Consider the following 13,715-nt stretch of genomic DNA (forward strand, 5'->3'; position numbering starts at 1 on the left):
CTTCCTTTACTATTCTTTTAGTCCGGCTCACACTATTCTGTAATGGTACCTCCACTCTCCTCTACATCTCTCTTTCTTTCTTATGTTTGTTAATTTTCGGTGATTATGAGATTTTCCGAGAAAATAGAATCGGTTCAGTCATCGATCATGATAAGGTATTGATGGAGATTGGAGAATCGGTTTTGTGTTTTTTTTTTTCCCTTTCTATTTCCTTTATCTGTTTTTTAGTGGTCTAATTTCCAGTGTGTTTGTTTCCTTGGAAAATGATTTCCTTGAAAATGATTTGTGGAAATCTTTCTGGGGAATGGAATCTTTTTTTTGAGCCTTAGTCCTCATCCTGATATGTATATGTGTGTTTGCTTTATGAAAAAAAATTCCGTCTTTTTCTTTCCTCTCCTTGTTTTAGCCTTTTTTTTTAGTGATCAAACTTCACTATTCGTCTTTTTTTTTTTTCTTTTTTTGAAATAATGGTTGTTATCTCTTTGGATACAAAGTTGCCTTTTTATCCCACCTTTCCTTGCAGTTTTCTGTTTTCTGTTTGCTTATTTTGATATTTCAGTTTTTTTCGGGCCTAGAATCAGAACATGAATTTGAATTCTTTGTTTTTGACGATGTGACATGGTTGAACTGGGCTATAACTTTGAATCTATAACAGTATGGTTACCTCTTCTATGAGTAGTTCAATTTGATTTTTCTTTTGGAGTGAAAAGCGTTAAAATATATTATTATTATTGTTTACCGTTGGTTTTTCTGGAAATAAAAAACATTTATGTTGCATAGACCTTGTGGAAATATTGGCCTTTTGTAGTTATAATATTTATTATTTTTGCTTTTGGGAGATAATAGTTCATTTGTACTTATTATGTGATTATACTCACTATAGCCCACTTATTTAATGAGCTAAAGCTTGCTAAAATGGTTATTATTAATGACCATGTCAAACTTGTAAAATGACATTAATTTATTATTAGGGAATGGTTTAGGTAATCGCTGATGTTTTTATTATATCTTCAGTATTTGGACAAATTTCATGCTGGTTTTAATACCTTGTGGCATTAGCGTTTTTGGTTTTGCAGAGCTTTTGATAGGCCTTAATGTTTTAAATGTCAACTGTTGCTATTTAACCTTATATGAAATTGCTGTTTCCAGCAACAACATTGATTTTATGTTTGCACTTCTCAATTAGAAAGCATTATGGGAATTTTGCTATGCGCTTTTCTTTCATTATTTCTTTCTTTTTTTTTTTTTTTGCATTTGTAATTGATATTTTTTCTCGAGAAGAAACCTTATAATTACTTCTTTTTGGAGTGAGGTGGACATGCCTGTGTATGCAAGAGTTCTACCCCCTAAACGTAAATCAACTGTTCTCCTAACAACTGCTGTATAATTTATCAAAACAACATTCTTTGTGGTGCTTACATTATGTACTTTGATTTTCTATGCATGTTATTCAAGAAAAGGAACTTTTCAGAATTCCCTCCTCAAAAGTATTTGCAAGAATTTCCTGTTGAAAGAAAATCACTTATATAATGAGGAATTATTGGAAAGCTTTTTAAGAGTTCATTACTTGATGATACTTGTACTGAATACTTATTCTGCTATACTGTTTCTTATTTTACAGGGTGAAGTAGAGTGCATATTCTATTTTTGGTAATTGAATGGTTAGGGTAGTATTCTGCTGCGGTTTTTATGACATATAATTGATTACAAGATATTTCCTCAATGGGGGGAGCTTGTTCTAGGAAGAGAGGTCAATTGGACAATGAAGATAATTTTCATTGTGGGCTTTCTAGAAGATATAGCAAAAGTGCGAGCTCAAAGTGGTTGGCAACTTCATTTTCTAGACCTGCTTGTGAACTGCAGCGAGGTAATCAGAGATGTCCATCCCTTATGGAATTGTGCATCCAAAATATACGTGAGGTAATTCTACTGGATGCTATATCAACTATCAAGCTCCCTAAATTGTTTTCCAGACACTCTGATTGCTATATCTTTTTTCTCAAACAGGATATGGATAAATATAGTACCTTTTCTATGCTTCCAAGGGATATTAGTCAGCAAATCTTCAATGAATTAGTGTGTTCTCAACGTTTGACTGATAATTCTCTGGAAGCTTTCCGAGATTGTGCTCTCCAGGTAATTTCCTGCAAGTTATTAGGCAAATTCCTTGAAAATCTTTTTCACTGTTTCTGTTGATTGTTGCATTTGCTAATATACTTGTGGATCTGCAGGACCTTCACTTGGGAGAATGCCCTGGGGTTAATGATAGTTGGATGGATGTAATCTCTTCACAAGGGATATCTTTACTTTCTGTGGATCTTTCTGGTTCAGATGTCACTGATTCTGGATTGATTCATCTAAAAGACTGCACAAACCTTCAAGCCTTAAATTTTAATTGTTGTGACCAGATTTCAGACCTTGGACTTAATCACATTAGTGGTAATCTCTTTCTATCCTTCACTTGTCCCCTGCCATTATTTTGTATTTAGTCCAGTTATACAGTTCAGAAGCACTATAATGATATTTTCCTGATGGAAAGTGGTGTAGGACAAAAACAGGAGTAAAATAAAGCAATAAGATAATAAAATGGTAGAGGAAAGCAATGGAACACAGTGATTTTATATGCAATGGTACAATTCTGGACCTAAGAATATAATGAAATTTTCCTGATGGAAAGTGGTGTAGGACAAAAATAGGAGTAATATAAAGCAATAAGATAATAAAATGGTAGAGGACATCAATGGAACACAGTGATTTTATATGAAATGTTACAATTCTGGACCTAAGAAATTAGAACAAAGGGGAATCCTTTATCTTGCCCCACATGCATTTCTTTTAGCCAGTTGACCTCCATGCTTCAGAGGAAAGCCAAGTGTCAACTGCTTAGCAACTCAGATTTCTATTTTTATGTAATGTAGTCTGGACAGATATTATGTCTCTCTGGATTTATTTAACATTTTTTTGTCTAATGCTCTCAAACTACTTTAAAATAGTCTTAGATTGTCTAGTAACTTCCCTCTGGAGTCTGGACTTTCCTCTGATGGGAAACTGTTTATGCATGAATAGAATTCTATGTGCTGTTAACTTGGTGTGTACCTCTTAGGCATATTGATAGTGTGACCTTTATCAAGTTTAAGCATCAAAGTACAGTAGGAGGAGAGGCCTAAAAGGATTAAATGGTTTCATAATATTGGGATGTGAAAATCTAATGAGTTATTGTCTGGTTGCATGAGTATTTTTTTTCTTTCCCCATGTTTATTGTTATATTCAACAGCTAATGAAACTTTGGAGTCTAAACAGGCTAAATATAGAAAAAGGATTTATTGCTAATTCAGACAGTTTGTGCTGTGTTTAGTTGAGTTCCAATTCTTCATGTGCTTTAGTAATGTGTTTGTCCCCTGGCCATTATTGTACTGGTTAACACATGCTCTATTAGCTTAATTTCTTTTTCATGATTATTTAGCTATTTATTCCCCTTGTATTCTATTGGTTGAGACAGAACCTTGAAAGATGTTCATATCCAGTTGGCATGCTTATCATGTGAATTGAATAACAAAAATTTAAGTTGACTTTTGTGGAACTTTTCAAATAAAATGGTTTGGCATTTCATGCCAATCACTAACAAATGATAAAGAAGCTCAGTAACTTATAATGAGCTGTTAGTATCATCTTATATGTCTGGCTATAGGCATTCATGCATATTGATTATTGAAGTTCTACTATGTTGATTTGTGAAGATCACTGTGATGATACTTGAAAATAATGATCCTAAAGTTGTACATCAGTCGAGTACTTAACTAGCTTTATATCAAATAGAAATAAAGAGGCTGAAAATCAAATATAGTCAGCATTTGGGTAATACCCATTAACATAATTTTTAATGCTGTCCAACATTAGCTTATATGTCTTCTGGATGCAAAGTTGCTGTATTTTGGTTCTGATTTGTTTCTCATTTATGACTGGTTCTTTTGTGTATAACTTGGTGTTTCTTTGTAATTTCCTGCTCTCTTTGGTTTTATGTAAAGTAAGATGGGGTATCTCACATCTCACTTATGACTGGTTTTCTTGATTATAACTCATGTCTCTTTTGTAATCTCCTGTTCACTTTGGTTTTATGTAAAGTGAGATGGGGTATTTTCTTCATTGGATTCATGGATTGAGTGAGATTGTTGGGAGGCCTTTTCAACTATTGGACAACTTTTATCGTATCTAAATATGGAGTCTTTTATGTGGTATTAGAAAAAGGCTATCACCCAGAATTTTAAGGCAATGATAAAGGATTACTGGTGTCACTGTCCAAAACACCATTATTTTACAGTGGGTGCTTCGAAAGCTTTATGCAAAACAAGGTTTTGGTCTTCTTTATTTTTCCAGCTATTATTTGTTTTAGACAACTATAAATTTTTTGGTCGAGCTGCCTATTTAGTCAAGTTCCTGTTTTAATATTGATTCAAGTTATTTTGTGTCCTTTTAGAAAATTTTCTCTATAGCACTGAGTGTACACTGCAAACTAACCAATATGAGTACCGTTATTCAGAAACTGATTCCTTTTACCTACTTTAGTGGGTAATCTCCCCGTTCTTAATATGAGAGGTGTGGGTGTCGTATCAGGAAGTGGGGAGTTAGGAATCAAGGAAGTTTGCTGTTCTTTATCTTTTTTTCTAAATGAAAAATTGAGGATTACCTATTTCCCCATTTCTGTGACGCATAGGCCAATTGATAGTTGTACCTCTAAAGAGGAGACTGTGGGTACAATTTCTTTTTCAATTCTCACGCCCCCACCCACCCCACAAAACTGGGTTACTGTTTTCCTGGCTCCAATTGTTTTCATTTATTTATCTTTTTATGACTCTTTTGCACTACCTTCCTTTCTTTTTTTTTCTTTTTTTTTTTTATCTTTTCTCTGTTGGGATATTTTTGACCCTTCATTTTTCTCGAAAGTCAAAATTACGGGAATAACAAGCAATCATACTGGGATTAGCTCTTGTAATATTCTCTTTTTGAAAAATTTACAGGCCTCTCAAACTTGACAAGTTTGAGTTTTAGAAGGAATGATTCAATTACAGCAAAAGGCATGAGTGCCTTTGCTAGCTTGGTTAACTTGGTGAAATTGGATTTGGAGAGGTGTCCTGGCATTGGAGGTGGACTTGTTCATCTTAAAGGTATTTTTAACCGTTATCTGATTTCATTAGAAAACTTTATAGAATATTTTATTTGTAAAGAATTGCATATGGCTTTTCCTTGAGAATATGGCTTTTTTATTGATTACATGTAATTGAGTTTAATTGGTTTGGCTAAATTGTCTGAATTCATTTAAGTGACCTTTATTAGTTTATTGGTTTCCATTCTACTAAAATAGCAGCTCTAAAACTGTGTATTCTTTATGCTTATATATGACAGTTTTTTGCTTTGCTGATAAACATGTGCACTTGTGCCTGTGTATCGTATGTACTTATTCTGAGAATTATATAATGCTATTGTTATTATGTTCTCATGTATTGTATCCCTTATAGTCTTGAAGCTAGGTGGTTATACTCTTGGAATTTTATTTCGAAATCCTTCAAAGCTCTATCTGTGTGTGTATATGTAACATTATGCACATGTGTACTGACAGTGGCATCAGGAATCATTCATGTAGAGTTATTACATTTATCTATTCTTGCATGTTTGTATGCACATGTGTACTGACAGTGGCATCAGGAATCATTCATGTAGAGTTATTACATTTATCTATTCTTGCATGTTTGTATGTTGTGGGTCTTATAATTGAAGAATTTAAGATGGTGAAGCTTGAACTCAGATCTTTCAAGCTGCAACATTATCCAGTGGATGTGTTAGTATTTCCATTTTTAATTAATCCTTATGGGGTCTGTCGTTCTACAGGGCTGACAAAGTTGGAGTCTCTTAATATCAAATGGTGTAACTGCATAACAGATACAGATATGAAGCATCTTTCTGGTAATATGCGTCTCTTTCACAGACAAACCCACTCCCCAGAAAAAAGAAAGAAAGAAAAACACTTTAAAAGAACACAAAAGAAAAGGTGAATTAACTAGATATGTACCAGCTTGATTGGGTTTTGGCTGGGTTAGTGTAGTTGGATGGCTTGCATTGACAAATGAGTTGATAGAATTCCTGATTTAGATTTACAATTAACAGCATGCATTTACAAGTTTTTGGACTTGAGAATGAAATAAACAGTAATTTGAAATAGTTCTTTGGCTAGGTTAGTGCTGTTAGAAGGCTTGCATTGACAATGACTTGGTAGAATTACTCATTTACTATTAAAGTGTGCCTTTGCAAGGTTTTGGACTTGAGAATAAAATGAACAGTAATTTGAAATAGTTCTTTGGCTAGGTTTGTGTTGCTAGATGGCTTGCATTGACAATGGTTTGATATAATAACTCATTTATTATTTAAGAGTGTGCCTTTATGGGGTTTTGGACTTGAGAATAAAATGAAGAGAAATTAAAATGCATTTCTTTTTAAATAAAATGAACAAAACATTGAAATAGATTCCTTTTTATGAAGCTAATTTGATGTGAAAATTGCAAATTAAATTCAACTTTATGTATTAACCTCCAGTTTTGCCCAGTGGGTTAATTGCTTATGAATTCTGTTCAAGGGTTGACGAACTTGAAAGGATTACAAATTTCCTGCAGCAAGGTTACAGATGTTGGCATTTCTTATTTGAAAGGTAGTAATCTCTTATTTTTGTTAATATTAGAAGTATAAATTTATGCCATATTCTTGGAAAATATGCCAGTTCCATGCTTTTCTCTTTAAGGGTTAACGTACAAAAGAGAAGCAATCAGTAGCTTTATTTCCTGGAAGAGCACATACTTATTGGTTATATGATACTGTAGTTTTAGAGGTGCCCAACCAGTTCTTTTAAGCATTCTCTCACATTGTGACTACTTTATATAGCAATTTCGACTTTTCATTTTAGTTCAGAGTAACATATAAGTTTTTCTTAATTATCATTGAAGTTGATTAATACTTCCCAAAAAGCTAAAAAATAAAATGTTGATTTCTACTTGTGCGGTTCAGGTTTGCATAAGCTTAATCTGTTAAACTTGGAAGGATGCCCTGTCACAGCTGCATGCTTGGAGACTCTCTCAGGTTCACATCTGTTTGACTGTTTAATGTTTCCATTGGTCACTAGTCTTTTTTTTTTTTTAAATATTGATAAAATGGCTTGCAGCCTCTTGCTTAGCAAACCTTGAGAATCTCTTATGATGATTTGTGGCATACTATGCACATAACTTATACCATCTGTTTGAAATTTGACAATTGATGCTCTCGCTTGATAGGCTTGTTTTTCCTATGATTGTAAATATGGAGAATCTCTTGGGAGTTGGGAATACAGTATGATGAATGTCTGTCTGTGTACATCGTTTTTTTTAAGTTGCATAATTTATCTTGATTTCGAGCTAAATTTATTTAATATCTTTCTATTGCTTAGGTTCAAACTGACTTTATTTCCCTGTTTTTTTTTTTTTGCAGCTCTTACTTCGCTTTTGTATTTGAATCTTAACAGATGCCATCTTTCTGACGATGGATGTGAGGGTTTTTCCAGTAAGTACACTTATATTTTTCAACTGAATCTTGTAAGGTACTTTAAAATCGCAGCTAAAGCATGCTAAATGTGTTAGAAGTGATCCCACTCATTGGACTTGCCTTGTCATTTACAGACCTCACACAACTAAAGGTGCTAAACTTGGGGTTCAGTGACATTACAGATGCATGTTTGGTACACCTGAAAGGTAGTTTCTCTCTCTCTTATTTATTGATGCCAATACTTGTGTGTAATAATTTTTTAATGTTTGTTTCTGTCACTTGTAGATAAGATTTCTGGAAATTAATTAATAATGTGGTTGAAAGAGATGAGAAAGCAGGGGGAAAATGGATTTTTGAAGGAAACTGAAAGATATACCATGGTGGAAGTCCTCCATTGGTTCATAAACACTAAAAATACAGTTCCTTACCTTAAGAGCTCTGAAATTTCTTCTTCCATGGATTTTGTTGTGCTATTTTTTACCCACTAACTTTTCTCCTTGAGTTTTTCTTGCCCTGCATAATGCTAGTTAAACATCAGTATTGTTCAGTATTTGGTTAATTTTTGGCAAAATGATTCTGAAATTTATTGCATCTGTTTTAAATTACAAATGTATGAGCATTATTTCTTGTTAGCTGTTCTAAGTGGATTTTTGATGTCTTGAATATTTTTGGAAGTTTTGCAATTTGATGTCTAAAAATGGGGAAACACAAATCACTTTGTGCATCAAATAGGTTAATAAACTATAATAAATGAATTTTATATGATCTTTTGGAAATTTTTCTCTTGCATTGTTTTTGAGCAGGTTTGACAAATTTGGAGAGCTTGAACTTGGATTCTTGCAGAATTGATGATGAGGGGCTGGCGAATATTGCAGGTCATTAAATGGCTTGCCTCTTCCTTGTGGAAGGGAAAAAAGGCTATTGTGTTTATTTCAATTTTTGAAATATATTCTAATTAAAAAGGTATTTAGAAGATGCTTGTATATGATTGTTAAATGTCAGAACTATGCCAAGATTTTTGTATCCATGTAAAGGTATTTGCTGAATCATCTTTATGTGCATTTGCATCTTTCATTTAGTGAAATTTATACTCTTTTATGTCATGCATGAAGTCTCAAATTAGAATGAAATCAGAAATTTCTTGAATCTGCGTAGTTGTGTTAAACATTTCTTATGTTACAAATCCTTGCAGAAATATTAGTTGATTGAAAATTATTGCAAATTTTTTAAAGAATAAAAATAAGAGAATGTATAGTTTTTCGTCAAGACTCAACAGTGATTTTTCTATTGAAATGAAGCCAGTCTTTTTATCAGAAGCCTTGTTATGTGGCAACAAATTGATTCTGGCTATTTCTTTTCTCAAAAAGCTTTGTTGAGGTATAGTCTGAAGCATTGAGTTCAATAATGATCAATCTAATATTCTAACGTGTACTAAATTTTTCCTCTAATTTTTTCATCCTTTTCTTTTCTCTCTGTTAATTTAATGTTGTCCTGGGTGTAACATGCAGCCCTTTTTTCCAATTCCTTCTACCAGCAGTGCTGATTTCTTATCATTTGTTTTTAGGTCTCCAACGTTTGAAATGCTTAGTGTTGTCAGATACTGAAGTTGGAAGCAGTGGGCTTCGCTACCTATCTGGTTAGAAATTGATATCCTACTTGTGACTTGTACTTGAAATAAGTCCAAATAGATGTTACGTTTCTCTTAACTGATTGTGTTATAGATTCTATTCTTGTAGTTCATGTCTCTTTGATAGATTAATCTCTTCCCTTGGTTGTCAGCGTTGCTTATTTTGGAGTCTTTAGGGTTATTGATTTCATTCAGCCATTTTTATTTTTGGTAGTACTTTACTGCTGCATTTGAAATGTTAGCATCTCAATTTGAATGCAACTTTGACAGTTTTATCAAGTTAGATCATTTGGATACTAGTCCTCCCTCTTCCCTCCCACCACCCCCAAAAAAAAAAACAAAAGAAAAAGGCTCAGTGAAATCTCATAAAGTAATAATTTTAATTGCTCTGAGGAAGCTATTATATGATTTCCAAGCCTTGGAATTATAGGGTTTATTGGTTGATCTATTGGCAAAGATAATAAGCATTTGGATAGATATTGATCTTAGATTTAGCTTCGAGAATCTGGTTTTCTTTTTTTCAAGGAGCAGCCCCTAATAACAAGAAAATTGTCCAAATTATTTTTAATTATGTTCTTCTTTTGGTTTATTACAACCTTTAAGTTCAAGTTTTTTTAAGAATGTCCAAGTTCATTTGTTAACTACCTAAATGAAGGAACATTTCTGGAAAGGCTACTTGATATAAAGATATTTATGGTTGCTACCACCATGAATTAAATCATGAATCAGTCTGGCAGTCAACTGAAGGGAAATAGAAAGGTACCATTTCAGTGAGCTCGTGTGCACTTGTGCATGAGAACTCCAACTCTTGGATGGAAAATTTCATTCTCATCCAACAGCATGCTCATCCTTATATGCTTAGGCATGCTGAATCAAGGGCAGGGGCTAGGGGGAGCCTTATTCCTCCCAACTCTTCTAAAGCTTCTTTATATATATATATATATATATATATATATATATATATATATATATATATATACATCATACATATATGTACGTGTGTGTGTGTGTGTGTATTTAGGACAATTTATTTCCTGGTTTATCTACACTGCATAATCTAATCTCCTCTTGATTTGTTCATTTTAGGTTTGACCAATTTGGAGAGTATAAATCTTTCATTCACCATGATTACAGATGGCGGTATGAGAAAATTGTCTGGACTGTCATCTCTTAAATCTCTTAATCTTGATGCTCGCCAAATTACTGATAGTGGACTTGCAGCACTAACTAGTAAGTGTATTCTTGGATGTTGCCTATAGATACTCTGTTTCTTGATCTTGTTGTTCCCTAACTTTTCTTCTATTGTGTTGCTTCATTTCAAATGAACTTATCTTTGGAATTTCTAAGATACATGATCTTCAAGTAATTGGTTTTCCTCTTGAGGTGTCCTCTTGTGGTACTTCTCTAATTCCACATGGATATTGTATCTATTATTTAACCCCCTGATTGCCTCAAAAATAGAAAAAAGAAAAAGAAAGAAATTGGTATTACTGAGAGAGAGATCTAGATGCCCTCTTATGGTACTTTATTAATTTGTTTGTGTATCCTACTTAGAGCATGTCCTGGTGCCATGGATTTTAGGCTGCTACTTAGCTTTCAAGTTTTCCAAAGCCAACACTACTGGAAATGTTTAGCTTTCCAACTGGGTGCAAAATTTTATCGAACAGTATCATCCTCTATAGGATGGAGAAACCTATTTATGATATGATTTTCTTTCAAGGCCTTTGGAGTTAATCTGCAATTGTGTACCCTTTAGATTAAAGACAATTATATCTCAACTGTTCTTATTGGCTAAGGAAAGCAGAAACAATTCAATTTGATGAGAACGTGATGAAAGTTGCAATAAAAAAAAAAAGTTGAATGCATAAAGTCAAATGCTTAATTAATAATGCGCTCATCCCCTCCCCTCAATGCCAGGTGATGTATAGTTTTATGTCTCCCAAATTATGGTACTTACAGCGTCCTGGAGCTTTTTGCTGCTTGTTCAGGTCCCCTAAAACAGGGTGTACATGTCCACTAAAACGGGGTTTCCAACAAAGAATTAAGAGAAGGAATAAAGGATGAGGAGATAAAATGGGACTCTACCTTTTATATATATATATATATAGTCATTCGGGTTAGGTGAGAGCAATATTTGACTAATTAACTGCATGGGTGAGACTTTTCTATGAAATACAAACACTAAAGGTCTATTCTTTAATTTAATTTTGTTTTTATCTTTAAAAAATTAATAATAATAATTTTAAATTGCGATATGTTTATTGTGTCAAAAATGTACCATAATAATTAATAACTCATATTAAATCAAACTAGATGTATTATGCAAAATAAAATTAAAGAAAAAAAAAGTGATTTGTGCACAAAAATATAATCCATGTACTGTATCAATACAATTCTTATACCGTGATCTAAATTGGTGTCCCAAGTAAGTCTATCACCTATATACCCCATATTTGATTAAATGGCATACAAGTTCCCATATTTGTACCAACTACTTGTAGGTATCCTATTCCAAGTAACTATCGTTGAAGCATTCTTAGTCTCAGAGGCTATGTTTACAATTTTTATATAAGAATATATCTCATATTTATTTTAACTTCTTTGGTTTGCAAGTGGCAGGATATGTGAATCACGCAAGGATATGTGAATCACGCATTTACTATTTATTTTTGTTATTGAATATCTTAAGCATCTTGGTATCTAGATGCATGAAAGTACTTTACATTTCTTCTTTCTTTCTGCAGATTTGACAGGATTAACCCATCTGGATCTCTTTGGAGCTCGTATTACAGATTCTGGAACAAATTATTTGCGAAGTATGCTATGTCACACTTTAATATGCCTGCCAAAGGGATAAAGTTATTTGTACTGCTGAGTGCATAATTGCTTTAACTGCCATTTTTTACTGCATTGCTGAAAAGTTTCTTTGGGAGAATAGGGCATTTGCTTAACTTTATCCTGTTCAGTTATTCCATTATCTGTGATTGAAAGATTTGTTCAGTTGTTCTATTATGTGATTGAAAGATATGTATAATACCAAAGTCACTTGAAGATAGTAGGAAAACATAACTAGTTCTTTTTTATATATATAGATGAGAACATCTTATTGATGATGGGCCTTGTTGATACATATTAAATAGTTTCATGACACCACTAAGAACGTGTTTGAAGTTGGCATTTTTTCAAGTTGGATTTTGCATTCCTTCTAGAAGAAAGCTTCTGTCATCATTTTTTGGTCCCCTTCTCACACTCTTTCAATTGCTGCTCTGCTTCTTTAGATTTCAAAAATCTGCAGTCCTTGGAAATATGTGGTGGAGGATTAACTGATGCTGGCACAAGGAACATTAAAGATCTTTCATCTCTGATGCTGCTAAATTTGTCACAGAACTGCAATCTAACAGATAAATCTTTGGAACTGATATCCGGTAAGGTCTGAAGCACTGTGCATTATATGAATTATCTCACTTTGTTTTCTCCTTTTGGATGTACTGTATATATGGTTTGTTTCGACACACAAGTTCTTAAAATGCTGAAACTTTTCTGATAAAGTTATTCTTGTAGACTCTGCATGCTGTTTAGAGGAACTTGTACGTTTTTTTTTTTTTTTTTTTTTGGTAAAAAAGGATCAGACTTTATTACCATCAGCAAGCCTTGTATGCATCAAAAGATAACTGGTTTAGCTAGTCTTTTTAGTGTTTATAGACTTACTGAGGGTTTTACTCTTGCATCTGTCTTTGTACTTGCAGGGTTGACAAGATTGGTCTCTTTGAACATGTCAAATTCGCGCATAACAAGTGCAGGACTGAAGCATTTAAAGCCACTGAAAAATTTGAAATCATTGACCTTGGAGTCCTGCAAAGTGACAGCTAATGATATTAAGAGGCTTCAATCAACTGACCTCCCTCAACTGGTGAGCTTCCGGCCTGAGTAATCGAGGAGGTAATGTTGGACATTCTGTAAATATCTAGTGTGGAATGAAGGAGTTCTGATATTCTAAATAAAAATATGAAGGCAGAAAGACAAATGAACCAATGAAGTGGTGTAAATATGGGTGTTGGGATGCTTGGAAAAGAAATTTGCTCATTATGTGAAGCTTTCTTTCATATTGTTTAGTATGAAAGAAACTGTATATAAGCTTCCTTGGCAAGTCTTTTGAGCAATGGCTATTTGGTATAAACAAAAGGGCCTTGTGTATATTCTTGGGTGAAGGCTTTTCTCTCTTTTTTTTTCTAATTTTTTTTATTTTTTTATTTCACTGGTTTATAAATAAATATTTGTTCAGCATAACTGCAGACTGCACAGCCTCTTAAATCAATCTCATTTAAGTTTTATATTTGGATATGCTATTGTGCTTAATTGCCTGTGTGCGCCATATAATCCAATTTTTTTAGGGTACTGCTGGTGTAAATTTGACTTCACATAAGAATGAAAATAACAAATAGGTGTGTATTATTCGGCTATAATTGAATAATCAAATCGAACCGATTATTTTAATAGAGGTTTATTTGGTTCAATTTGATTATTATAA

The 13,715-nt window shown here is 33.2% G+C and overlaps 1 protein-coding gene across 3 annotated transcripts; it reads left to right on the top strand.

The window, feature by feature from the left end:
• Nucleotides 1-13,528, top strand: LOC110626503 (leucine-rich repeat-containing G-protein coupled receptor 4). Of its 3 annotated transcripts, none has more exons than XM_021772422.2 (16): nucleotides 1-155; nucleotides 1,622-1,920; nucleotides 2,008-2,136; nucleotides 2,232-2,439; nucleotides 5,016-5,162; nucleotides 5,884-5,958; nucleotides 6,626-6,697; nucleotides 7,051-7,122; nucleotides 7,507-7,578; nucleotides 7,695-7,766; nucleotides 8,364-8,435; nucleotides 9,125-9,196; nucleotides 10,274-10,417; nucleotides 11,932-12,003; nucleotides 12,466-12,612; nucleotides 12,934-13,528. In XM_021772422.2, exons 2-16 carry the CDS (start codon nucleotides 1,723-1,725, stop codon nucleotides 13,116-13,118), a joined length of 1,737 nt encoding a protein of 578 aa, XP_021628114.1. In that variant the 5' UTR covers nucleotides 1-155; nucleotides 1,622-1,722; the 3' UTR covers nucleotides 13,119-13,528. The 3 variants fall into 3 exon arrangements, with proteins under 3 accessions (XP_021628114.1, XP_021628115.1, XP_021628116.1); XM_021772423.2 differs by lacking the exon at nucleotides 1-155 and adding an exon at nucleotides 238-654; XM_021772424.2 differs by lacking the exon at nucleotides 1-155 and adding an exon at nucleotides 715-1,352.
• The last annotated feature ends 187 nt before the right edge of the window (nucleotides 13,529-13,715 follow it).

Source organism: Manihot esculenta, chromosome 11 (genome assembly GCF_001659605.2).
Source record: "Manihot esculenta cultivar AM560-2 chromosome 11, M.esculenta_v8, whole genome shotgun sequence".
In the NCBI taxonomy this organism is placed as follows: Eukaryota; Viridiplantae; Streptophyta; class Magnoliopsida; order Malpighiales; family Euphorbiaceae; genus Manihot; species Manihot esculenta.